General features: G+C 43.7%; 1 protein-coding gene and 2 long non-coding RNA genes across 15 annotated transcripts in view; 2 read left to right on the top strand and 1 right to left on the bottom strand.

The window, feature by feature from the left end:
* Nucleotides 1-1,404: 1,404 nt before the first annotated feature.
* Nucleotides 1,405-18,061, bottom strand: TRIM39 (tripartite motif containing 39). Of its 7 annotated transcripts, none has more exons than XM_023194333.3 (8): nucleotides 17,398-18,061; nucleotides 14,555-14,708; nucleotides 13,836-14,295; nucleotides 12,417-12,512; nucleotides 8,387-8,617; nucleotides 4,406-4,428; nucleotides 3,713-3,828; nucleotides 1,405-2,634 (listed from the first exon to the last, which is right to left on the bottom strand). In XM_023194333.3, exons 3-8 carry the CDS (start codon nucleotides 14,286-14,288, stop codon nucleotides 2,087-2,089), a joined length of 1,467 nt encoding a protein of 488 aa, XP_023050101.2. In that variant the 5' UTR covers nucleotides 14,289-14,295; nucleotides 14,555-14,708; nucleotides 17,398-18,061; the 3' UTR covers nucleotides 1,405-2,086. The 7 variants fall into 7 exon arrangements, with proteins under 7 accessions (XP_023050101.2, XP_023050102.2, XP_023050103.2 ...); XM_023194334.3 differs by having other exon boundaries at nucleotides 14,555-14,688; XM_023194335.3 differs by lacking the exon at nucleotides 17,398-18,061 and adding an exon at nucleotides 15,925-16,592 and having other exon boundaries at nucleotides 14,555-14,688.
* Nucleotides 16,469-23,980, top strand: part of LOC111527834 — a 39,374-nt gene continuing 31,862 nt past the window's right edge. For 4 of the 7 annotated variants that reach the window (XR_003307078.1, XR_002726779.2, XR_002726784.2 and 1 more), the window contains exon 1: nucleotides 16,469-17,265. This is a non-coding gene — a long non-coding RNA (uncharacterized LOC111527834). The remainder of the gene's footprint in view (nucleotides 17,266-23,980) is intronic. The other 3 variants (XR_002726783.2, XR_003307079.1, XR_002726785.2) reach the window with 1 other exon arrangement.
* The window catches only part of LOC116418810, a 25,233-nt gene continuing 18,540 nt past the window's right edge, over nucleotides 17,288-23,980 (top strand). Inside the window, exon 1 of the long non-coding RNA XR_004228968.1 lies at nucleotides 17,288-17,401. This is a non-coding gene — a long non-coding RNA (uncharacterized LOC116418810). The remainder of the gene's footprint in view (nucleotides 17,402-23,980) is intronic.

The following is a 23,980-nucleotide window of genomic DNA, read 5'->3' as shown; positions in this document are numbered from 1 at the left end:
AATTAGCCAGGTGTGGTACTGCATGCCTACAGTCCCAGCTACTCTGGAAGCTGAGACAGGAGAATCGCTTGAACCTGGGAGGCAGAGGTTGCAGTAAGCTGAGATCACACCACTGCACTCCAGCCTGGGCGACAGAGTGAGACTCTGTCTCATAAATAAATAAAATGTATATGCCCAGGCCCACCCCAGACCTTGACTAACCACTAAGGGTGAGACCCAGGAACACGCATGTGAACACCCAGTGATTCTTACACATCAGTACAAGGCAGTCACCAAATTACCACACAACACAGAGATCACTTCAGTGGATCCTTTGTTCCATATTATTTTAACCAACCAAAGTATCTTGCCACAAAGAACCACAGTCAAGGCACAAAGGTAAGAGGAGGAGAGTCTGGACAAAGTCCTGTTGAGGTGGTAGGACGAACTGAAATGCCCTCAATAAACTGCAGATTCTTCTCTCAGTCATTTCTGTGAAGATTACCCGAACAGCAGATAATCCAAATTGGTTTAGTTTGGTTTGGCATGCATCACTTTTACCTTTTATGACAACATATGTACCCTATAAGTTGTTTATTTTGGCCTAACATGAAAATCATTTACATTCTCTGAAAAGGGAAATGGCAAAGGGTGAGGGATGGCAACAAACAAGCAAAAACCTGGCTTTTGTTAACACCAGTTCCAGGCCAGATGCACACAGGCCAAAGGAAGTTGCCTATCTGGCCCTTCCCTATATACCACCCTCTCCCACTGTCCTTAGGGTGAGAAAGACTCCACTACCTTTCTTCCTTTCTGGCTTGGACACCTTGGCCAGGTAACAAGGCTGACAATTTGGGGGTAGCTACTTAGTAACATTCTTTAAGGCCAGGGCTTTGGATACAAATACCCTTCTCTTTCCTCTAATACCTGACTCTCCTTTCCAAGTTCCCTTGGGAACACCGTGAGAGGATAGATGTGTCTTGCAGGATCTCTTCCACCTTGCCCCTGGAGAGGAGCAAAGTGACTGACTTATTGGTATAAAGAGGCAGGCAATAAGCCAACTCTGCTGAAGGCTGAGGCAGGGACCTGGGTTCTCTGCTTTCCTTTCAACCTCTCCTTCTCCCCACATTCCTACCTCTGGTCAATCCTACCCATAATGGCAATCTTACCTTTAAAATAGAAGACCAGGCCGGGCGCGGTGGCTCAAGCCTGTAATCCCAGCACTTTGGGAGGCCGAGACGGGCGGATCATGAGGTCAGGAGATCGAGACCATCCTGGCTAACACGGTGAAACCCCGTCTCTACTAAAAAATACAAAAAACTAGCCGGGCGAGGTGGCGGGCGCCTGTAGTCCCAGCGACTCCGGAGGCTGAGGCAGGAGAATGGCGTAAAACCCGGGAGGCGGAGCTTGCAGTGAGCTGAGATCCGGCCACTGCACTCCAGCCCAGGAGACACAGCAAGACTCCGTCTCAAATAAAAAAATAAAAAAAAAAAATAAAATAGAAGACCAAAGAAACCTCCCCCCCTTCATTAATCTCTACGAATCTGTTCCTTTAGCCCACTTCCCTGACCTTCCTTCTAGCTTTGTTGATGTCCAATCTCTGCCCTCAGAAAAACTCAACATCTAGACCCATGAGAGCATCTGTCATTCATCTTTCTTGAATTTAGAGGTACACAGACCCCTGTGATCTACCTCAAGCAGCAAGACTATCCTGGGTCAAGAACCCCCTAAAAAGATGTGCAGGGGTTTCTGTTTCCTCCTCTGGTTTGAGCAAGTCAGACTCTCACAGATTTTGTTTCTGGAAAAGCCTCTCCTTCCTTTCCAACCCGTCCTTGTGCAACAGAAAACCTGATGGACTCCAGGGTAGACAATCCTCTGGGAACCAGCTCCCCACCCTGACAGTTAGGAGGGAGTCACAGCTGTGCTGTCTCATCCAGCCCAGTCCTACCTCCCCCTCCACACAAAACCATCCTAGAAACCGAGGTGTTTCTCCATGATGATTCAGGACTGGAACCAGGTGGACACGAAGACGTTCCAGCAGGACACAGGAAGGAGGCCCGTAGCACTTGACCCTGCCTCACCCCAATTATTCCCACATCCCAACCTGTCACTCCCAATCAGTTGGGGGCCTGATGGTAAGTGGTGCAGCATTCTTCCGTCCAGCCCGGATGCCTGGGTAGAAGAGGGGCCAAAGTTTCTCAGTAAAAGTATCAGTGAAGGTATAGATATGAGAGCGGTCTGTGACATTGTAGAAAGACAGTGTGCCGGCCTCATAGTCTAGGAATATGCCTACCCGCTTGGGTTTCACTTTGATGTGCAAAGGGGTAAAAGGTGTGGTGGTGGCCGCATATTTGTCCCCATTCCATAGCCGCACCCGCCAGTAGCCAGTCTCAGGGAGTGGAGTCAACTCGCCCTTTCGGCTCACGGAGTCCCGGCATACACCCACTGCCCAGTGGGTCTTGTCGCCCACCTCCACCTCCCAGTAGTGTCGACCTGAGGTGAAACCCTCAGTAGCCAGGACGCAAGGATAGAAGGTGAAACGCCTTGGTGTGTCAGGGAGATCCCGGAGTCTTGTCTCCACAAACTTGACGCTCTTACGATCCTCCGACAGGACTAGGTTAGGATGAGCTGTCTCAGGGTCCAGGGTCACATCCGCTGGCGGGAGAAGCCAGAGTGGGGAGCTAGATGAGGATGGGAATAGCTAAATGCCCCTGCCTCACTCTTCCAGCCTGCCTTTACAGAGCCTGGTCCCTTAAAAGTCCCCAGAACAACACGGTTTGGTTAACTTTCTCAATCCATGGTGTCACCTAAGGGAGGGGAGAAAGCAATGGCTCACTTCTCACACTGACCCTAAAGTAAACAGATAATAATCTCTTGAGTCTGCAGTGGCTGGTAATGTAGGTTCCCGCCTGGTCCTCTCTTCATCTCCCTCTGACATTATCATTTATCTAACTACGTAGAGAAGTACAAGGTGTAGTCTGAGAGGCAGAAAAAACGGAAAGTGTTAAGAAGGATGCAGAGCAAGACAGCATATGGTCTAGGGATAGGGTGACCATGTGTCACTGGCCTGGTTTATGACTATTTTTCCCTGCATATTCACATTAATATAATGACACTCCCTTTCAGTTTCTTTCTTTCTTTTCTTTTTTTTTGGGGATGGAGTCTCACTCTGTCCCCTAGTCTGGAGTGCAGTGGTGCGATCTCAGCTCACTGCAACCTCTGCTTCCGAGGTTCAAGCAGTTCTCCTGCCTTAGCCTCCAGAGGAGCTGGGATTACAGGCGCCCACTACCACATCTGGCTAATTTTTGTATTTTTAGTAGAGATGGGGTTTCACCATGTTGGCCAGGCTGATCTCAAACTCCTGACCTCAAGTGATCCACCAGTCTTGGCTTCCCAAAATGCTGGGATTACAGATGTGAGCCACCGTGGCCGGCCATTCAAGGTTATGCAAGTTTACATGGTAAATTATATAATCACTCCACCCGATCTTTGGCAAATTATTTAACCTTTCTGGGCCTTGAAAAAGTATGCACCTAAGAGTAGGTAACACTTAAGGCTTCCTCTCACTCCAAGTTCTGTGACTCAGGGTGAGACTAAAAGCCAGATAAAGGGGTAGGTGTGGGTGGGAGTAAGAAAAGTGAGAGATGGGATAACTGAAACCCATATAAGGCAGGACCTAAAAGCTTTCTTCTCTCTAGTGGTTCCTTCTAGTTTCCTTTTGGGAACAACTCACCAATTAGCTGTTTAAGGATTTTCCTTAGGGCAAAGTACTGTCGGGGGAAATTACTGAAGTTCTTTTCCAGCTCTATGGATACTGAAGTCACCTCCATGGTCTTCACCTTCTCACATCTAGGAGGGATAGGGAGATAGGGGAAGAAAGGGCAGGGTTAAGGAGAAGCTCCAGCCAAGTGACTATTCAGATGTTAACATCTTTAGGGAGAAATGAAAATTCTCCATCTTTCCACTTTCTTCCTCCTCCCTGAAGAGCTCACCTGTTGCTTTCTTTTACTAATCCAAGGAGAGCCTTATGATCCCGTGGACAGATCCTCATTTTGAGAGTGAGTCTGTGAACTTTCTAGGAATATTCCTATATTTCATGCAAATGGATGATTGCCCTCCCTGTTCTCCCAACCCCTTCCTCCTTCTATCTTGTTTGGACATAATTCCACCTACTGGCACAAGTAGAATCTGGTTCTGCCTTATCATTCTCCTTCTCAAGAAGTCCTGATGTTCAAAGGGGAAAAGGGATTATTATTCCCAATAATTTGTTCTCTACCTGGCATCATGGGCACAATGAACATTCTCCCATACCCTGCTCAGACACTACATGACTTTCCCAACCTTACCCCCAACCCAAACTCCTGACTATACCCCTCCTCTCTAAGCCAAGACCTAACTCACTCAGAGAGATACAACAATCACTTACTTTTCCAGGGTACTTTTGACATCCTAGAAGGAAGGAGAAAAGAAAGCAGTATTGGTACTGGTATTCAGTGGTCCTGAAGGCAAAAGGTTTCCCCTCCTCCCAAAAGTTCCACAGCTATAAAATAGGCATAGGATAAACTGAGGGTCACGCAGTGCAAGAAGAGTTCCAGGGGGACCTGAGTGCACTTCTCCCAACCTAATCCCTACTTTCAACTTTCGGTCATCATGAAGCTTGGTCATTTATATCACTTCCAAATGATTTCTTTTATGCTTGTCTTTGCTCCTCAAGGATGCTGGGAGCTCCCTACAGGGGACAGGGATTGCATCAGTTCTTTACTCTGGTCCCCCAAGTACCAACCACGTATCTCAGTCTCCTTGAGGATCAGTATAGAGTTCCAGACCGGTGGCATAGGAACAAATCACACATTCCTGTTACGGCTTGGTATCCCCTGTCTTGCATTAGTTAATAAACATTAATAACTGGCCAGGCACAGTAGCTCACGCCTGCAATCCGAGCACTTTGGGAGGCCAAGGCGGGTGGATCACTTGAGATCAGGAGTTCAAGACCAGCCTGGCCAACATGGTGAAACCCTGTCTCTACTAAAAATACAAAATTAGCCGGGTGTGGGGGTGTGCCCCTGTAATCCCAGTTACTCGGGAGGCTGAGGCAGGAGAATTGCTTGAACCCAGGAGGCAAAGGTTGCAGTGAGCCAAGATCGCACCACTGCACTCTAGCCTGAGCAACAGAGCAAGACTCCATCTCAAAAAAAAAAAAAAAAAAAAGGAAGAACAAACACATTAATAACTGTGTGCTGATACTGATTTGTGAATATTTGGGATCCAGAAGACAAAGAAGACAAATCTCTGTCCCACAAGGATTTCCCAGTTTAATGTAGAAGGCAGAACACACATACACGAAAGGACACAGGAACAAACACCAAGCAATACGTAACATAAAAATAAATGTACAATGAAGCCTCACTGATTCAAATGCTGGTAATCTAATCTCTAAGATAAAAAATATGTTCCCTACAGTTTTGCTAACACCATTCATTTACTGAAGAGAACAAAGTATTTCAAACATTTTAGAGGTATTATTGATATATACATAACAAAAGCAATATATTATTTAAACATAATTTCAGGCATACCTCATTTTATTGCACTTCATTTTATTGTGTTTTGCTGACACTGAGTGTTTTTCAGCTAGATGGTTTGTGGCAACCTGTGTTGAGCAAGTCTACTGGCACCATGTTTTCCAACAGCATGTGCTCACTGCGTGTCTCTGTGTCACATTTTGGTAATTCCCACAATATTTCACACTTTTTCATTATTATATCTAGTATGATCTGTGATCAGTGATCTTTGATGTTACTATTGTAATCGTTTTGGGGCACTGTGAACTGCATCCATATAAGACAAACAACTTAATCGATAAATATGATATTTTATGTGTTCTAACTGATCCACTACCAGCCATTCCATCTTTCTCCATCTCCTCCGGCCTCCCTATTCCCTGAGACACACACAACAATATTAAAATTACATCAATTAATAATCCTGCAATGGCCTCTAAGTGTTCAAGTGAAAGAAGAGTCACATGTCTCTCACTTTAAATCAAAACCTAGAAATGTTTACGCTTAGTGAGAAAGGCACATTGGAAGCCAAGATGGGCTAAAAGCTAGGCCTATTGTGCCAAACAGCAAGCCAGGCTGTGAATGCTAAGGAAAAGTTACTGAAGAAAATTAAAAGTGCTACTCCAGTGAACACACGAATGGTAAGAAAGTGAAACAGCTTTATTGCTGAGATGGAGAACATTTTAGTGATCTGGATATAAGATCACATGATTCTCTTAAGCCAAAGCCCAATCCACAGCAAGGCTCTAACTCTCTTCAGTTCTATGAAAGCTGAGAGAGGTAAGGAAGCTGCAGAAGAAAAGTTTAAAGTTAGGTAGGCTGGTTTAAGAAAAGAAGCCATCTCTGTAACAAAAATGTGCAAGGAGAAGCAGCAAGTGCTGATGCAAAAGCTGCAGCAAGTTATCCAGAAGATCTTGCCAAGATTATTTATGAAGGTGGCTACACTAAACAATGCATTTTCAATGTAAACAAAACAGCCTTCTATTGAAGAAGGTGGTATCCAGGGCTTTCACAGTTAGAGAGAAGTCAATGCCTGGCTTCAAAGCTTCAAAGGACAGGATGACTCTCTTATTAGAAGCAAGGGCAGCTGGTGAGTTTAAGTTGAAACCAATGCTCACTTACCATTTCAAAAATCCTAAGACTCTTAGGAATTATGCTAAATCTACTTCCCCTGTGCTCTAGAAATGGAACAACAAAGCCTACATGACAGCACACCTGTTTACAGCATGGTATACTGAATGTTTTAAATTTAAAAAAATTACTTTTTGTAGAGATGGGGTCCTGCTATATTGCCCAGACTGGTCTCAAATTCCTGGCCTTAAGCAATCCTCCTGGCTCAACCTCCCAGAGTGCTGGGATTACAGATGTGAGCCACCGTGCCTAGCCTTTACTGAAATTCTTTTTGGGGGGATGGAGTTTCACTCTTGTCACCCAGGCGGGAGTGCAATGGCATGATCTCAGCTCCCTGCAACCTCCACCTGTCGGGTTCAACTGATTTTCCTGCCTCAGTCTCCCAAGTAGCTGGGATTACAGGCGCCCACCTCCATGCCCAACTAATTTTTGTATTTTTAGTAGAGATGGGGTTTCACCATGTTGGCCAGGCTGGTCTCAGACTCCTGACCTCAGGCGATCCACCTGCCTCGGTCTCCCAAAGTGCTAGGATTACAGGGATAAGCCACCGTGCTCAACCCTTTACTGAAAATTTTAAGTTGAGACCTACTGCTGAGAAAAAAGATTCCTTTCAAAATATTACTGCTCATTGACAAGGCACTTGATCACCCAAAAGTTCTGACAGAGATGAAAAATGAGACTCATGTTGTTTTCATGTCTGCTAATACAACATCCAATCGGCAGCCCATGGATCAAGAAGTAATTTTGACTTTCAAGTCTTGCTTAATAAATGTATTTCATAAAGCTACTATAAATAGTGATTTTTCTGATAGAACTGGGCAAAGTAAATTGAAGGCTTTCTGGTAAGGATTCACCATTCTAGATGCCATTAAGAACATTCGTGATTTGTGAAAGGAGGCCAAAATATCAATATTAACAGGCATTTAGAAGAAGTCTATTCCAACCCTCATGGATGACTTTTAGGGGTTCAAGACTTCAGTGGTGTAAGTAACTGCAAATGTGGGTTTTTCAAAGATTTTCAAAGAAGTTCTACTGTGAGTAAAATGCTATTAAACAGCATCACATGCTCAGAGATATCTTTCATAAAAGGAAGAGTCGAAAGTAAACTTCGTTGTTGTCTTATTTTAAGAAATTATCACAGTCACCCCAATCTTCAGCAACCACCACCTTGATCAGTCAATATTGATACAAGACCCTCCACCAGCAAAAAGATTATTATTCCACTAGGAAACCCAACAAATTAATGTGACTTGCTTTATCAAGATACTCACTTTATTGAAGTGGTCTCGAACCGAACCCACAGTATCTCTGAGGCATGCCTGTATCCTTTAAACTATGTTTCTGTTCTTTTTCAGCAGTACATAAATCAAATTTCAGGACTTGAAAGTAATGGTAACTGCATTTACAACATTTTTAATGCATAGTTTTTCACTAACTCAGGCTAGACTTCCCTCCTTTCAAAAGAATGAATCTTTTCTTTGGAACAGATTAAGCACATAATTGCTGACAAGAGATAAGAACACGAAAATGATTAGAAGGGGATGGAAGAAATCAGATCAGCTTTTCTGTAGCAAAGACCCTTTGAGTACACCTGGCAGAAAGAACTGGATTTAGGGAAGCAGAGCAGAAGAATGAGTATCCCAGGCTGACAAAACAGCCTATGCAAAGCTACACTGCGCTTGGCCTGAGGGGCTATGCAGGGGCAAAAGTCGAACCTTAAGCATCTCGAAGCCCGACTGTAAGCACTTGCCCTCCACCTCCGCAGCCAAGTGGGCCAGGTCACGGCGTTTGTCCCCAAGGTGGGCAGCATTTTCTCGGAGTCGCTGCAGAATGTCCTGTTCCTCTTCTTCTAGTCGTGAAAGCAACACCTGCTGCTCTTCATCCAGCCGCCTATGAAGCTCTTCAAACTCCCTTAAGATCTGCTGTCGGCGACTTTCCACTAGTCTCTGAGAAGAGGGAAGATGTTATATCAGCAGGGTCAGTGTGGTATAAGGAAGCCTTTCTCTCACCCACCATATGTATGAATTAACACAGACTTCCAGTTTCACTGAAAATGGTTTAACAAAGGCTGGGTGTGGTGACGCATGCCTGTAATTCCAGGCTAAGGGAGGTGGATTGCTTGGGATCAGGAGTTCGAGACCAGCCTAGGCAACATGGTGAAACCCCAACTCTACAAAAAATATAAAAATTAGCTGAGTGTGGTGGTGCATGCCTGTAGTCCCAGCTACTAGAGAGGCTGAGGCGAAAAGGAAAGTACAAATACTAAAAAGTTAAAAATAAGATTGTCATCTTTTGCATATTGCAACACATCCACCAGATAAAAACCAGAGAACTGGGAAAATACAAGAATCAGTAAGAATTCTATGGGTTATTATAAAATATACATATGTAGATTTCAGGGCTGAACTTGTTAAATTGTTTCAAGTCACTTCAGAGAATTGGCAATTCCTACCCCAGGAACAGGTTACAGAAGTTTGTTAGTAATTTAGTTTCCTGAAATTTGAAACATGCTTTCTTTAAGCCAGCACACAGACTTGAGCCTTTAACATTCCAGAAATTTGGTAATATAGGATTCAAACACCAGCCATAACACTTTCTGAGAATTATCAGTACATTCTCTCTTCTGCATCTATACTACAACAAATAGTGATCTCCCTAAAGAAAGAATTCCCCAAGCATCATGTGACTAATGGTGAAGCAGAGTGAGAAGCAGAGACTGGGACTCTAGAAGGAAGTGGATAGGGAACGAAAGGCAGGCCTGAGGGTGAAGAGAGAGTGGGGATGCAAAGCCAGGATGGGCCTGACAAGCGTGGCATTTGTGTATTCAAGCTAGTTCCTGGCAGAAGCTGACTAGCTCTTCTAGTTTAGGGCCACTTGCTGCTTCACTTTCCACCACTGCCTTCTCAGTGTACATCTGAATAAAACATGTTCTCACATTTGCCCTCAATAAAACACAGCCTTTGTGTGTGTGTGTATGTGTGTGCATGCATGTGTGTTTGTTTAGGTAGGGGTGCAAATTTAACATTCATGACTGTGATAAATAAATAGGAAGCAAAAAGGCTCTTCCTCTTATAAACCAGTAATCTCTTCTCTTTTTTTCACTCTATATTTTAGGGCAGTGGTTCTTAATGAAGGTGTTATCACCCTCTGAGGATATTCTGGAAATGGGCACATCTTTTTGTTTTCCATAGTTGGGGGAGTTCCTGACAATGACGCTAGCACTCCTCCAATGACAATCTGGCATAGTGAACTGACCTGCAACGTTTTCTAATGTTCTGCTGGATATTCAAAAACATAGGCCTGGGCTTGAATGCCATTTTACATAGTATAAACACAGAGTAATTCTTACATGGTTTTACCATATATAAATTTTTCAGCAATAGCTGAATAAAACACAAGATTATACTCTGTTATACTTAGAACTTTACCAAAAGTTATTATTATGAAAAATCATATCACCAAGAGCTAAGTTACTTAGTATTTCAATCACATTGGCACACATCCATCTCAGTCTGAATTTGTATTTATTGTGTTGCTGATAATGACACATATAGGTGCAAGCATATAATCAGCTACACTGTAGTGTAGTCATGCCCAAATATTACATACCACATTTTATCATCAATTATGTTTCATTATATTTGGACATGATAGACTCTTTAAAATTTAAAATTATGCACATAGGTTATTTTACCTGCAATTTTCAGTTCAGCATAATTACAAATTATTTTTAAAAGGGGCATTGAGTCTGATGAGGGAGAAGGAGGGAGAATTCAAATGGTCACAAGAGGAATGTTGGTGGTAGTTTTGGAGACCACTGACATGACAATTTACAATTTTAAAAAAACATGACATTTCTGTTTAAGCATTTAGAAGGTTTTAAAAAAGTATATTTCCATCTCTATTCTTTACCTTCAGGAAGGTGACCAACATGAAGAAGAAAGCTAATGACTAGCAATAAGCACCATTTTCATATTTTTAGATTTCTCAGAAGGCCGCTAAAAGAACAAAAAACTAAAAGTTCACATTTGTAACCAAAATTGGTTCAAATTTTAAAAATTTCAAATGCTTACTTTGCTGAAATGTATAAGGCACTAAGGTAATAATACTTGCTTTCTGATGAAATGTCATTCATTTAAAAATTCATGTTTCTATGAATCAAAACTTGTATTTAGCTTCTGGTGATCCCTACGTCAACTCTTAAAAACTCATCACTTCTTTGGGAAACCTTTAAGGAGGCCAAATTTCTATGTTGTCTTCTTATGAACTTGCACCTGTGCATTTTGTGCCATTACTAATTTTCTCCACTTAACTTTAAGCTCAAGGAGGGCAGGAACTGTGTTTTGGCTCATCATTGTTCCCCAGTGTCAAATACAGGGTTGGCCTAAACCAGGAGCTTAACAAATATTTACTGATTCACCAAGAACTAGCATTCCTGGTTTTGCCACTTACTGGCTTCATGATCTTGGACTAGTCACTTACTCAAGGTCCATTTCCTTCTGTGTAAGCTGAAGGTAACAATACCTACCTTAAAGAATATCTAAGTTTACCCCTACATCTTACTTACTAAAGATGGCCTCAGGATTTCCTTCTGTCTCTTTCTTGTAGCTTTTCTATGTCTCACTTATCCCAATTTGGCCTGAACTCCAAGACCCTAACAACCCTATAAATCTGGAATGTCATGGATACCTAATGAATTAATGCATAGGACTCAATTCTAGTTATTTTTGCTACAAATGATAATTGTTCACTGTTCAACAGAAGAAAGATAAGACACCAAAATACCATGCTAAAAATAAGGCAATGCTATAAAAGAGGTGCAAAATTGTATGAAAATTAAGAACGCTAATTTCTGAAGGGTCAGGAAAGGCTGCATAGGAAGTGGCTTTCATCCCGTCTGAGAGATGAGTAAGATCCTTTGGTGGAGGATGGGGAGAGGAAGAACATTCTAGGACCAACATCATCTAGCATACTTAAGCTTACTTCAGTTTTAAGAATGTGGTCCTAATGTCATTGGATAGTTCTTCTGAGACTCTTGGTCAGCTCCTTTTCCCTTTCTCCCCAGTGAATCTTCCACATTCTCCTCTCTTCAAGTCCTCTAAGAAACTCCCATCCCTGCCTTCTCAGCAGAAAGCTTCCTTTGCTGCTTTAACAAAAAAAGGAGACCAAGAGGCACGAACACTCTCAGCTCACCAGATGTAAGATATTCTGTCTGTTCATCTCTTAAATCCCTCTTAATACTTAATTCATGACAAGTAATTTAAGTACAATGTTTAATGACAATCAAGCCTAATAAAATACCATCATTTTTGAGAGAACTACATTGTTCTTTCTTTCTTTCTTTTTTGAGACAGAGTCTTGCCCTGTTGCCCAGGCTGGAGTGCAATGGTACGATCTCGGCTCACTGCAACCTCCACCTCCCAGGTTCAAGCAATTCTCCTGCCTCAGCCGCCCAAGTAGCTGGGACCTGTATACAGGTACGTGCCATCAGGCCCGGCTAATTTTTTGTTTTTAGTAAAGACAGGGTTTCACCATGTTGCCCAGGGTGGTTTCAAACTCCTGAGCTCAAGCAGTCTGCCCACCTTGGCTTCCAGAATTGCTGGGATTACAAGTGTGAGCCAGCATGCCCGGCCGAGAACTGCATTTTTCTAATGAACTGGAACTGGTGGATTAAACAGTGTATAGTTAATACCCTCATAGACAAATACCCTTGGGAGCAGTCTACATGGGATTGCCTGCCTTTACCTTGAGCTCACCAGGCTTCTTTTCCTCAGAGGACTTGCAGCGAGTGATCTCCTGCAGCTTCTGTTCCAGGGGCTCCAGACACTTCTGCAGTTTTTCCTGAGGGGTAGGGAAGAAGTGGGAGAGGTGACATTTGGGGTTGACTGGTACATTTCTCATTCAGAGACAAAACCATTTGTTTTAAACCATTTATTTGTTTCCTAGCCATCTTACTGCCTCTTGATCTGACTTCCTTGCCTGTCATTTGGGATGTCAATTTCCTACAGTCCCTCCTCCTGCCACCAGCCTGTCCACATCACCTTCTCTGCTCACCCAACTGCCCACTTACTGAATCTGAGACAGCTGTCACCAACTCAGTGTCCTTTCTCAACTCTTTCCACTTTCTTACTGAGACAACTGCCTGTTACCATCAAAGCAACCTTCTGTAACCTAATATTTTTCTTTAAACCTGTCCTCCCAACCACCTCTATCCACCTAAAATAAAAACATGATTATACTGTAAGTTACCTGAAATCTTGTTTTCAAGAGTAACATAATTAAGCAAAGTATATGATAAAATGTTAACACATTAATTTCTGTTCCCTTTATTCAAACATTTTCCTTTGTCTCAGCAGTAAGTTAAATGATATGCCATGTTTTTTTTTTTTTTTTGAGACGGAGTCTCGCTTTGTGACCCAGGCTGGAGTGCAGTGGCCGGATCTCAGCTCACTGCAAACTCCGCCTCCCGGGTTTATGCCATTCTCCTGCCTCAGCCTCCCGAGTAGCTGGGACTACAGGCACCCGCCACCTCGACGGGCTAGTTTTTTGTATTTTTTTTTTTTAAGTAGAGACGGGGTTTCACCGTGTTAGCCAGGATGGTCTCGATCTCCTGACCTCGTGATCCGCCCGTCTTAGCCTCCCAAAGTGCGGGTATTACAGGCTTGAGCCACTGCGCCCAGCAATATGCCATGTTAACCATTACCTGGAGAAGCTGCCAACAACAGAATGGTTCACCTTAGTCTGGCAGGTATCAGTCTCAAGCGATAATACCTATGCCCAATAACCAATGTGAAAACAAGGAGCATTCTGAGCAGGCAGGCAGAATGAAGAAACGAGACTTTTCAGTCCCTCCTAAGTTTAATCTTTTCCATGTGGTTTCATTCATTTATGAAAAATGATACCTTCCAAGACCACACATACCAATATTCACCCATAAGACTCATATGTATTGCAAAAGTCAGACAGAAATTTTGGGACACTTCTCACCATTGTTCTTTTTCAGGCTAGAGGACAACTGACCACACATACTGTGTGCCCCTGCATATGCAGCTCTGAGAACACAAAGTGAGTAGTAGGAGCTTAAGATCTCTACCTAGGGAGTATCTCATCCTCTGCCACTCCTCCTTTTTTACCCACACTGACATCATGTGTCTGCTTCCCCACCTTGTACTCCTGTGTAGCGTCGTCCAGTGGCACAACGGTGTGGGCCCGGTGGGTGTGGGAAATTGCACAGATTAAGCATACAGCCTCCTGGTCCTCATAACAGAAAAGGCTGAGGGCCTCATGGTGTTGGGGGCAGAGGCTCTCATCCCGGATCTTCCGCTTGACGGCCTGGAGCTGCTTGGCAATTTCCACCATACTGCCTAGTTGCCGATTAGGTCGGAGACTGCGGTAGCGGGATGTCTTTCGACAGACAGGACAAGGGAAGTCCCTCTCTAGGTCTTCCCACCAGCGGGTGATGCAAGCTTTGCAGAAGTTGTGCCCACACTCAATGATGACAGGTTCCTTCAGATACTCCAGGCACACAGAGCAGCTTGCCTCCACCTGTAAGTTCTCCAAAGCCGCAGCTGTAGAGGCTGCAGAGGCCCCAGCCTCTAACAGACTTGTCTCTGCCATAATTTAACTTGGGAGTGGGGAAGAGGACAGAGAAAATAAAAATATTAATTGGAGGTTTTTTTTTTTTTGCATCCCTGGCCCAATATTTATCCCTGCGTTAAGTCCTAACTCCAGATTTGCCCCATCTTGTTATTCTCCATCTTCTCTTCCAATCAATTCAACCTCTTTGTTTGTCCATTTCCAAAACTTGTGACTCCCAGCCATCAACCTTTTTTCTCGTTAGTAAACTGACATACAACCCCCAATTTATCTATCTTGTGTCTTACCTCTGCTTTCTCTTGTTAGAAAGAGAAGCTTCCTTCAACTCTAGCTCAGCATACTTCTCCTGATCCAGGTTCATTCCACTTGTATCTTAGAACCAATAATTCCAGACCACTGTATCCTCGTTTGACATACGTTTCTAATAGATAAGAAAGGAATCTGAGAAGTAAAAAATGTCATAAAATTATTAACATTTCTTAAATTAAGCATATTTTAAAGTTCAATGTTATAAGGGCTTTACGATGAATCCACTGGAGTCTAAGCTTGACTCTCTGACACTGTTCTCTCATTCTTCTGAATCACAATATCCAATCTTTTGGCTTCCCTGGGCCCATTGGGAAAAAAAGTATCTTGGGCCAGACATAAAATACATTGACACTAATGACAGCTGATAAGCTAAAAAAAAAAAAAAGTCCATGCATAACTTTTGTTCTATCAGCCACCACAGAAGGTCCATGCATAATTTTTGTTTTATCAGCCACCACAGATAAGTAAAAAGACTCCTCCCATTCAAAAGGTTAGATAACAGTGTTCTAAAGGCTAACAAATGGAATGAATGAGGCAAAGGCAACCTTCTCTCTTCAGGAAAATCTGAAATTATTCTTCCTTTTATCCATCAGACTAGCCTAAAGGAAGTCTGCTCTCTTCTTGGAATGACATTTCATGCAACATTCCATTTCTATTGTGTTCATTTGGACACTCAGAACTGCTGAAAACTGATAAATTATGGCAACTATATTAAATAGTACATTACTGAGCTCAGGCCAACAACTTCTTGAAAAGAGAGCAACAAGTCTATTTACAGTGACTGGAATCTTTCAATATAGCTATTGATAACTAACAACCTGGGCATACTGTGTCTCCAACTAATAGGTTCTGGAGTGGTTGGGAATTAAGAGACAGAAAAGAGGCAATGAGTTCTCCCTCAAGTGCAGCCTCAGAAGAATTGGAAATGCATAGGAGAGATTTATAAAACACAATGCTGGTCCCCCACTCCATCCTTAAAACGTCGATACTTTTAGCCATGGGTAAGTTGATGTATCTATCCCCATAACCCTTTCTCCTCCCGACCCCCATCTTTCTCCAGGGACCTATTGGAAGGAAGGAAATTTGGTAGATCTATCTCCCCCCTGCGAGATAAGTGGCCATGTAATGAGGTAGGTTAACAACAATTGTTCCTGTATATATTGTTAGCACACACAAATGTGTTTGATTTGGAGTAGGAGCTGATAACTTCTTTGGACTTGAATTTCTTCTGTCAGCAATAGGAGAGAAGTTCAGTCAGATGATTTCTCTCTACCTATGGGAATCCAACTTTGACTTGTGGTGACCCTACCCCTTCCTCAGTCTTTTACAAATTAGGTGGCCTCCTCACCTGAGATGAGTAGAACTGTATGTACAGTAAGGCACCAGGACAGATCTAGACTGGCAAAGAAGTGGTGAAAGAAATAGGGAAAGGGTTAGGGAAGAATGGAGAGGACTCTAAACTACAGTCATAGTGAGACCTTGAGTGCCTCTGGGTTAGTCCTTCGTCTCCCTCTACTCCTTGTGTCTCAGCTGAAGGGCAAACTTCAGGAAGGATCTCACTTTGTTTCAACCACTGTTCAGGGTCCCACCTTGCGACCCTCTCCTGAGAGGTTGTCCACAACTCTGTCCCACCCCCGTCTCCATCTTCTTCCGCCAGATCTGGGGCAGGGGGATTGGAGAAGGCAAAGAGGAAACATAGTGGCTGGCAGGATAGGGAGGGATGCGTGTCCAGGTGAGGAAGAGGTGTGACGTGAAGGTGGGATGCCCGCCGCTATGACGCAGCCGAGACCCGCGGTGACTGCGTCAGAGCTTCACCCGGGGAGGTGAGCAGCAGCGGGACGGGGGAACGGCGGGGTAGCCAAGCAACGCCGGACGCGCTGACGTCGCCGGGGCGGCAAAACGTCCGCCCGGGCCCGAGGCGGGCGGAGGCAGCTGTGGTTACGTGCGGGGGGCCGGTGACGCAGTCGCGGGGCGCTGGGACGCGGCTTGCGGAGCCGGCCGGCGGGGGCAGGCCCCAGGCTCGGGCGCGGCGGCGGGACAGCACCTACCTTCCCGGCTTCGGGTCCGGGAGTGCGGGGCGCAGAGCCGCCGGAGCGCTGCCTCCCTCCTTCCTCCTCCCCTCGCCCCCGCCCCGCGGCGCGACACACAATACTCGCCGGAAGCGGAAGCCGCGCCGAGGCTCGTGTCAGTTGAAGCTGGGGTGTCGGCGGGCGGCAGCGGCCGGGTCTAGCGGTGACTGCGGAAGGAGGAGGAGGAGGGCTGGCGATGAGAAGCAGCAGGAGGAATCAAGGACAAGAAGGGACCCAGAGGGGCAGGTGGCTGATATGCTGGCGTCCAGGTGACCTGAGGAATCCTCTGGAGATAGAGGCCTGCGCATGCGCGTGCTCGAGCGCCGAAGCCCATGGCCCGCAGGGCGCTGGACGGGCGCCCCGGCCGGCGAGGCTGTCCCGTCCAGACTCCAGGCCCCGGCTCTGGCCAGGCGCCGCCGCTCCCCGGTGCAGCTGAAAGTCGACGAAGAGGGCGGGGCGAGGGCGGCTTGTGGACTTCCACACTTTTCCTCTCTTCGGGCCAGTCCGGGGAGAGGGTGGCTAGCTGTGGCGGCGGCCAATTACGTGGCGGACCTGCGGGGCTCAGCTGGCACGTCACTTCCGACTAGTGGAGTTTTAGCCTTTTAACATTCAAGGATTAGGTAAGTTCTCCCCCCGGTAGACTTCAAATACTCTTTGTCCTGCCCCTGCTTGGCGAAGTTTACCGAAATTATCTACCTACCCCGCTGGAGTGGGAGTCGGGAGAGAGCTGGAACCGCGACTCTGCTGCTCACCTTTGTATCCTTAGCTCCTTCGCATGGGGTCCGACCGCAGTAAGTGCGCTGGATAAACGCTTGTTAACTGGGTGAGAGCCCGGGCCTGTTCTTTCCACTCTGGGGCTGTGGCTTGAGTTTCTCCGCAGGAGCAGATAGTGTTTGTGTAGGGACTGCGGACTTTTGCATTACAGCCTCTCTGCTTTGCTCGCTTGCTGCTGGAAGCTTAGCAGGTCTTGTGATTTTGGAGGAAGTGGGTGAGGTGATGAGGCAGGGAAGAGTATGCTGGGAGAGGTGTCAGGGGCCCGGGAAGAGGTGATGGGGCTGGGGAGGGGTTAGTAGTGGGTAGAGGTGTGAAGAGGCTGAGGAGGAGGGGTTAGTGCTAGGAGGGGTGTGATACGGCTGGTAGAAAAGATAGGTTGCTCCGCGTCCCCGCCCCCAGCACTAGTCCTGGAGAATATTGATTAAAAGAGCTGAGCAAATTTTCATGTACTCTCCTTGGTGAGAAAGTGCCCTAATTTCCGGTGTAAGTTGTGCTGCTGTTTACAAATACCCTGCATTATTTAACCTCTCATCTTGGGAGCCAGAAACTATTTACTTGTAGAAAATATCCAGTATCTAAGGTATAAAGATTTGGGATCACACATGCTAATTACAGTTGTCTACCTTTACTGTTCCTTTTTTGTGCCAACAATTGAAGAAGACTAAATTTGCGAAAATTACATTTGGTACCTTTTTTCACATTGCTATGTAGCCGTTAGGGATTTTAGCAGCAGCACTTGTTCTAATTCACAAGATGCCTCACTTGTAAGGGTAGTTTGAAAGCCACTAACTGGGCAGTGAGCCTCCTTAGCCTTGGCTTCGGAGGGAGAGTGAGATTTGGTTTTGATTTGTTAATTTGTGGCGCTTAAGATGTTGATAACCCTCCTTTCTGGCGTTCGGTTTGTAAATAACCAGGAGGATTGTGATTAAGGAAATTAACAAGAGGAGGTCCAATTCTAAGGATTATGAAGAATGAGCTTGCCTAGAGACTGATATTAAGGGGATTTTACGCTGAATATGGAAGGAAAAAATGGAGACTGCCTAGGTAAAACTATAAAATTATGAAGCGCAAGTAGTATGACATATAACAGGGCTAGGCAAATCTTTGCTGTAGAGAGCCAGAGAGGACATCTTTTTGGCTTTGTGGTCCATACTGAACTTTCTTCTTGCAGTATGAAAACATCATTAGACAATACTAAATGAAGGCTGGGCGCGGTGGCTCACGCCTGTAATGCTAGCACTTTGGGAGGCCGAGGCGGGTGGATCACCTGAGGTCAGGAGTTTGAGACCAGCCTGGCCAACATGGCGAAACGCTGTCTCTACTAAAAATACAAAAATCAGCCGGGCGTGTAGCGCGCACCTGTAATCCCAGCTGCTTGGGAGGCTGAGGCGCGAGAATCGCTTGAACGCAGGAGGCAGAGGTTGCAGTGAGCCGAGATCGCGCCACCGCCCCCCAGCCTGGGCAACAGCCATACTCTGTCTCCAAAAACAAAAGCCAAGTGAGCATAGCTGTGTTCCAATAAAACTTTATTATGGATGCTAAAATTTGAATTTAATAACGTTTTCAAATGTCATGAAGTACTCCCCTTGGATTCTGGCCCTCCCTCCACCAATCGTATAAAAATGTAAAAACCGTTCTTAGGTTTTGACTCATACCAACACAGGTAGTAGACCATAGTTTGCCGACTCCCGACAGGATAATAATGAAATATCCAGTATTTTTCAAGCGATAGTAATGGGGAAAGTGAAAACAAGCTATAATCTCTTAATTTCACCTGTCTATTTACTACAGTAATAAAGGGAATCTGAATTCTTACCACAAATTTGTTATGGCCTTTCAAAGTTGCCAAGATTTATGAATGTGCTTACATTCTCTAAACAAGGAAGTCTATATTCCTTGTTTAAAAAGGATTACAGTTCAAGAAAAGTGGAATAACACCTAATTTTGATGTTGATTTATATCAAAGGATTTTCAACACAGGAATATGCAAAAATGAACGATAATAATGGGACGTAATTAAACAAATTTTAAATATACATTTTAATATTGTTTTTATATCAAGAAGGGAAAACAGAAGCAATCTTGAAATGACTGAGTCATATAGAACAAATGGGCATATAAGCAGTGTAGGTAGGAAACTGGTTGAGGTCAGATATGATGAGATGGGAGGGATGAAGGCGGGGTTTAATTGTCCAAGACTTGTGAGATTCTTACTCATGAAAAGGCAATATATCTAATCATCCTCCATTTTTTTTTCATTTTTTTATTATGAAAAATTTCAAACATAGAGACAGTCTTCAGCTTGCTTTTTATACTTTATAGTGGCTATCTTTTATTGTTCCACTTTGGTGACATAGAGCTACCTCACTCTTTTTCAAGTCTGCATTATTCATTTTGTAGACGTGATTTATTCAACAATTTTGAGTAGACATTTAAGGTTCTTTCCACATCTTATTAAATAAAGGCTGTGGAGAACATCCTTGCAAATATATCTTTAGATCGTCGTGCCATTATATTAGTAGGATAAATTCCTGGAAGTTTGACTGCTGGGTTGGAAGGCATGGAAATTTAAAATTCTATTAGATTCTTCCAATTATCTTTCCGTAAGTGCCTGGCAAGGTGTCAGAGCCCTGGCATCGGAAAGTGGTCAACTCACAGGTTGGTAAAATGAATTTACCATACATACAAACAGTATAGGTTTGAAAAAAGGAAAGTTTATTAGAGAGGAAGAATTGAAACCGCCTTTGCAAAATGATGACTGAGGCAGTGAAAGAGCTCTAACTTAACCAACTCCATCTTGCTTCTAATCTCCAAGCTGTTCTTGTTCATTCCTGGGCATAGGCTGAACTAACTTTGGGAGAAACTTAGTTTATAGTTTAAACAGAGAGGATAACAGCCCTTTCCCAAAGCAGACTTCCTTCTTACCTGAGGACTAGACTAACATTAGCCACAAGATTAGAATTTTTGGTTTAGGAATCATGCAGCTGGAGGCTACAAGATTCTGACCCTCCCTAAACTGCTCCTGTGATCAGTGCTTGAGGTATTTTGCAGACCCTGTACTTGATGGGTCAGCTGGCACTACCCAGATCAATAAAATGGCTCATCTTTTTTTTTTTTTTTTTTTTTGAGACAGAGTCTTGCTCTTGTCACCCAGGCTGGAGTGTAAATGGCACGATCTCAGCTCACTGCAACCTCTGCCTCCCAGGTTCAAGTGATTCTCCTGTCTCAGCCAAAATTTTGAGTAGCTGGGATTACAGGCACCTGCCACCACGCCTGGCTAATTTTATTTTATTTTTTTTATTTTTATTTTTTATTTTTAGTAGAGATAGGGTTTCACAGTGTTGGCCAGGCTGGTCTCCAATTCCCGACTTCCGGTGATCCACCCACCTTGGCTGCCCAAAGTGGCTCATCTGATCTTGTGGCCCCCACCCAGGAACTGACTCAGTGCAGGAAGACGGTTTTGACTCTCTGTGATTTCTTTTTTCTTTTTTTTTTTGAGACGGAGTCTCGCTCTGTCGCCCGGGCTGGAGCGCAGTGGCCGGATCTCAGCTCACTACAAGCTCCGCCTCCCGGGTTTACGCCATTCTCCTGCCTCAGCCTCCTGAGTAGCTGGGACTATAGGCGCCCACCACCTCGCCCGGCTAGTTTTTTTGTATTTTTTTTAGTAGAGATGGGGTTTCATCGTGTTAGCCAGGATGGTCTCGATTTCCTGACCTCGTGATCCGCCCGCCTCGGCCTCCCAAAGTGCTGGGATTACAGGCTTGAGCCACCGCGCCGGGCCAACTCTCTGTGATTTCATCCCTGACCAATCAGCACTCCTGGCTCACTGACTTCCCCCCACCCACCAAGTTATCTTTTAAAACTCTGCTCCCCCATGCTCAGGGAGTCTGATCTCCCACACTGCTGGTTCTGCGTGAATTACTCTTTCTCTATCACAATTCTCCTGTCTCCAAGAATTGACTCTGTTCTAGGTAGGGGCAAGGTGAACCCCTTAGGCGGTAACAGAACACTGCAGAAGAGTGTAGTGGCGCGTCTCAGCAAGAGGACTGAGTATGCTGCCATGGATTTTTCTTTAGAGGTATTTATGAACCTTAAGGCAGGAGCTTAGGATAGTAAAATGAGTTTTGGCACGGCATTTCAGAGATGTATGGAAATTTTAGTTACTTGTAAAAGTTGAAAAAGGCCTGGAACCAGACTTTAGATACTAGGAAAGTTTAATTACTTCTGAATTCCCAGAAAAGGAGTTTCGCCTCCGTCTGGCCCATTTGATGGTCTCCAGGTAGTCTTTGTTCCCTTCGAAATTCCTCAGATAAGGAGCTTTTGTCTGTGGGGCCTATTCAGTGGTCAACAGGTGATTTTCCTTACCTCAGTAAGGTTGCACCTATTTTGATCCACACCAGCATATCATGAAATACAGTAGTCCTCCCCTTATCCTCGGTTTCATTTCTCAAGGTTTCATTACTCTTGGCAACCACAATCTAAACATTTTAAGTGGAAAATATCAGAAATAATTCCTGAGTTTTCAATGGGCACCTAAACAATTCCTGTTTTAAATTGCACGCTGCACCATTCTGATGAACATGATTAAATCTCATGCCGTTTGCATCATCCCTTTGCCCAGTATCCACACTGTATATACAACCTGCCTATTAGTCACTTAATAGCCTTCTTGGTTATCAGTTTTACTGCCTAAGTATCACGGTGCTTGTATTCATGGAACCCTTATTTTACATGATAGTGGCCCCAAAGTGCAAGAGTACTAATGGTGGCAACTTGGATATACAAAAGAGAAGCCATAAAGTGCTTCTTTTAAGTGAAAAGGTAAAAGTTCTTGACTTAATAAGGAAATTTTTTGGATGCTGAGTTTGCTAAGATCCATGGTCAGAACAAATCTTCTATCCCTGAAATTATAAAGGAAAAAGAAATTTTTGCTAGTTTTGCTGTCACACTTCAAAATGGAAAAGTTGCAGCCACAGTGCATGTTAAACACTTAGTTAAGATAGAAAAGTCATTAAAATTGTGGCTGGGAAACATCACCAAAAAAAAGTTCCTATTGACAGCAGTCGGGTTCAGTACTATCAGTGGTTTTAGACATCCAGGGATCTTGGAACATATCTCCCAAGAATAAGAGGGAACTACTGTAGTCTGTTTTCCTACAATAGTGCTATTGCTGATATTTTCATATTTTTAAAAATTTGCTAATATTTATATTTATAATCCTTAATAATTCCATAGCAGATGTTGTTTTGCAGGTAATTTTTTTAACCTTTTGTCAGTAGATAGGCATTTACTTCATTTCCTATTGATACTTAGTTGTCTCTTTTTTCTGCTACACAGTATTACAATAATAACTTTCTGAAGACATGTCATGTGCTGGTAGATTTTTGTGAAAAAGGTTTCTGGGTTGAAGGATATGGCATATTTCTAATTTGATGGATGTTGCCATATTGCTTTCTCAGTAGGCTGTTAACCTTTACATTTCCTTACAACAATGTATGATCCTGCCCCCTTCCCACTTGCCCAGCAAAGATACATATTATTTATGTTATTTTTTCCAGCCAGTAAAGAGAAGTCTTAGTTACTTTTAATTATGTTTTCTCTTCCTTTAGTAATTTTGATTATGTTACTGTTTGCCATTCAGATTTGTTTTTCTGTGCATTTTCACTTCTATCCTTTGACCATTTTTCCTGTTGGATTGTTGATTTTATCATTCTGCATACATTTGCACACATGCATGTGTGCTTGCCCTATCCATGTGTCCATGCATGCAAACACACACACACACACCCCTACATGTCCTCATTAAGAAATCCATTCTGACCTCCAGATTCTAATTTGCTTTCTTGGGTTTTCTTACAATATTTTTTATTCCTTACATTTAAATATTTGTTTTTAAAAATATCATATAAAAGGAGAATCTTAATTTTTCTCCAGAGCAGTGCTGTCCAACAGAAATACAATGGAAGCGAGCTAGGTGCAGTGGCTCACATCTGTAATGTCAGCACTTTGGGAGGCCGAGGTAGGTTGATCACTTGAGGTCAGGGGTTTGAGACCAGCCTGGCCAACATGGCAAAACCCCATCTCTACTAAAAATACAAAAAAATTAGACAGGCCTGGTGGCTTAAGCCTGTAATTCATTCCAGCTACTTGGGAGGCTGAGGCAGGAGAATCACTTGAACCCAGGAGGCAGAGGTTGCAATAAGCCCAGATCGCACGACTGTACTCCAACCTGGGTGACAGCGAGACTGTCTCAGAAAAGGAAATATAATGCAAGCTGCTTATATGATTTTAGGTTTTCTAATTATAGCTGCATTAAAAAAGGTAAAGAAAAACAGGTAAAATTAACTTTAATAAGCTGCTTATATAATTTTAGATTTTCTAATTATAGCTGCATTAAAAAAGGTAAAGAAAAACAGGTAAAATTAACTTTAATAATATATTTTATTTTACCAACCTAACCCATTATATTTAAAGTATTATCATTTTAACATGTAATCAATTTTAAACAATTACAAATAAGATATTTTATGTTCTTTTGTATACTAAGTCTTTGAAACCTAG

Source organism: Piliocolobus tephrosceles, chromosome 5 (assembly GCF_002776525.5).
Source record: "Piliocolobus tephrosceles isolate RC106 chromosome 5, ASM277652v3, whole genome shotgun sequence".
Lineage (NCBI taxonomy): Eukaryota > Metazoa > Chordata > Mammalia > Primates > Cercopithecidae > Piliocolobus > Piliocolobus tephrosceles.
Note: the sequence above shows the minus strand (reverse complement) of the source record. Positions and strands in the feature narration are given on the sequence as shown.

Bases quoted from the DNA above. Each gene is read 5' to 3' on its own strand.
- TRIM39 (XM_023194333.3), bottom strand. From the start codon at position 14,288: ATGGCAGAGACAAGTCTGTTAGAGGCTGGGGCCTCTGCAGCCTCTACA. The intron at 8,618-12,416 runs GTAAAGGCAGGC...CCCTCTTCTCAG, and splicing joins AGAAGCCTGGTGAGCTCAAG to AGACTAGTGGAAAGTCGCCG. The intron at 3,829-4,405 runs GTAAGTGATTGT...TATCCCTCCTAG, and splicing joins GTCAAAAGTACCCTGGAAAA to ATGTGAGAAGGTGAAGACCA.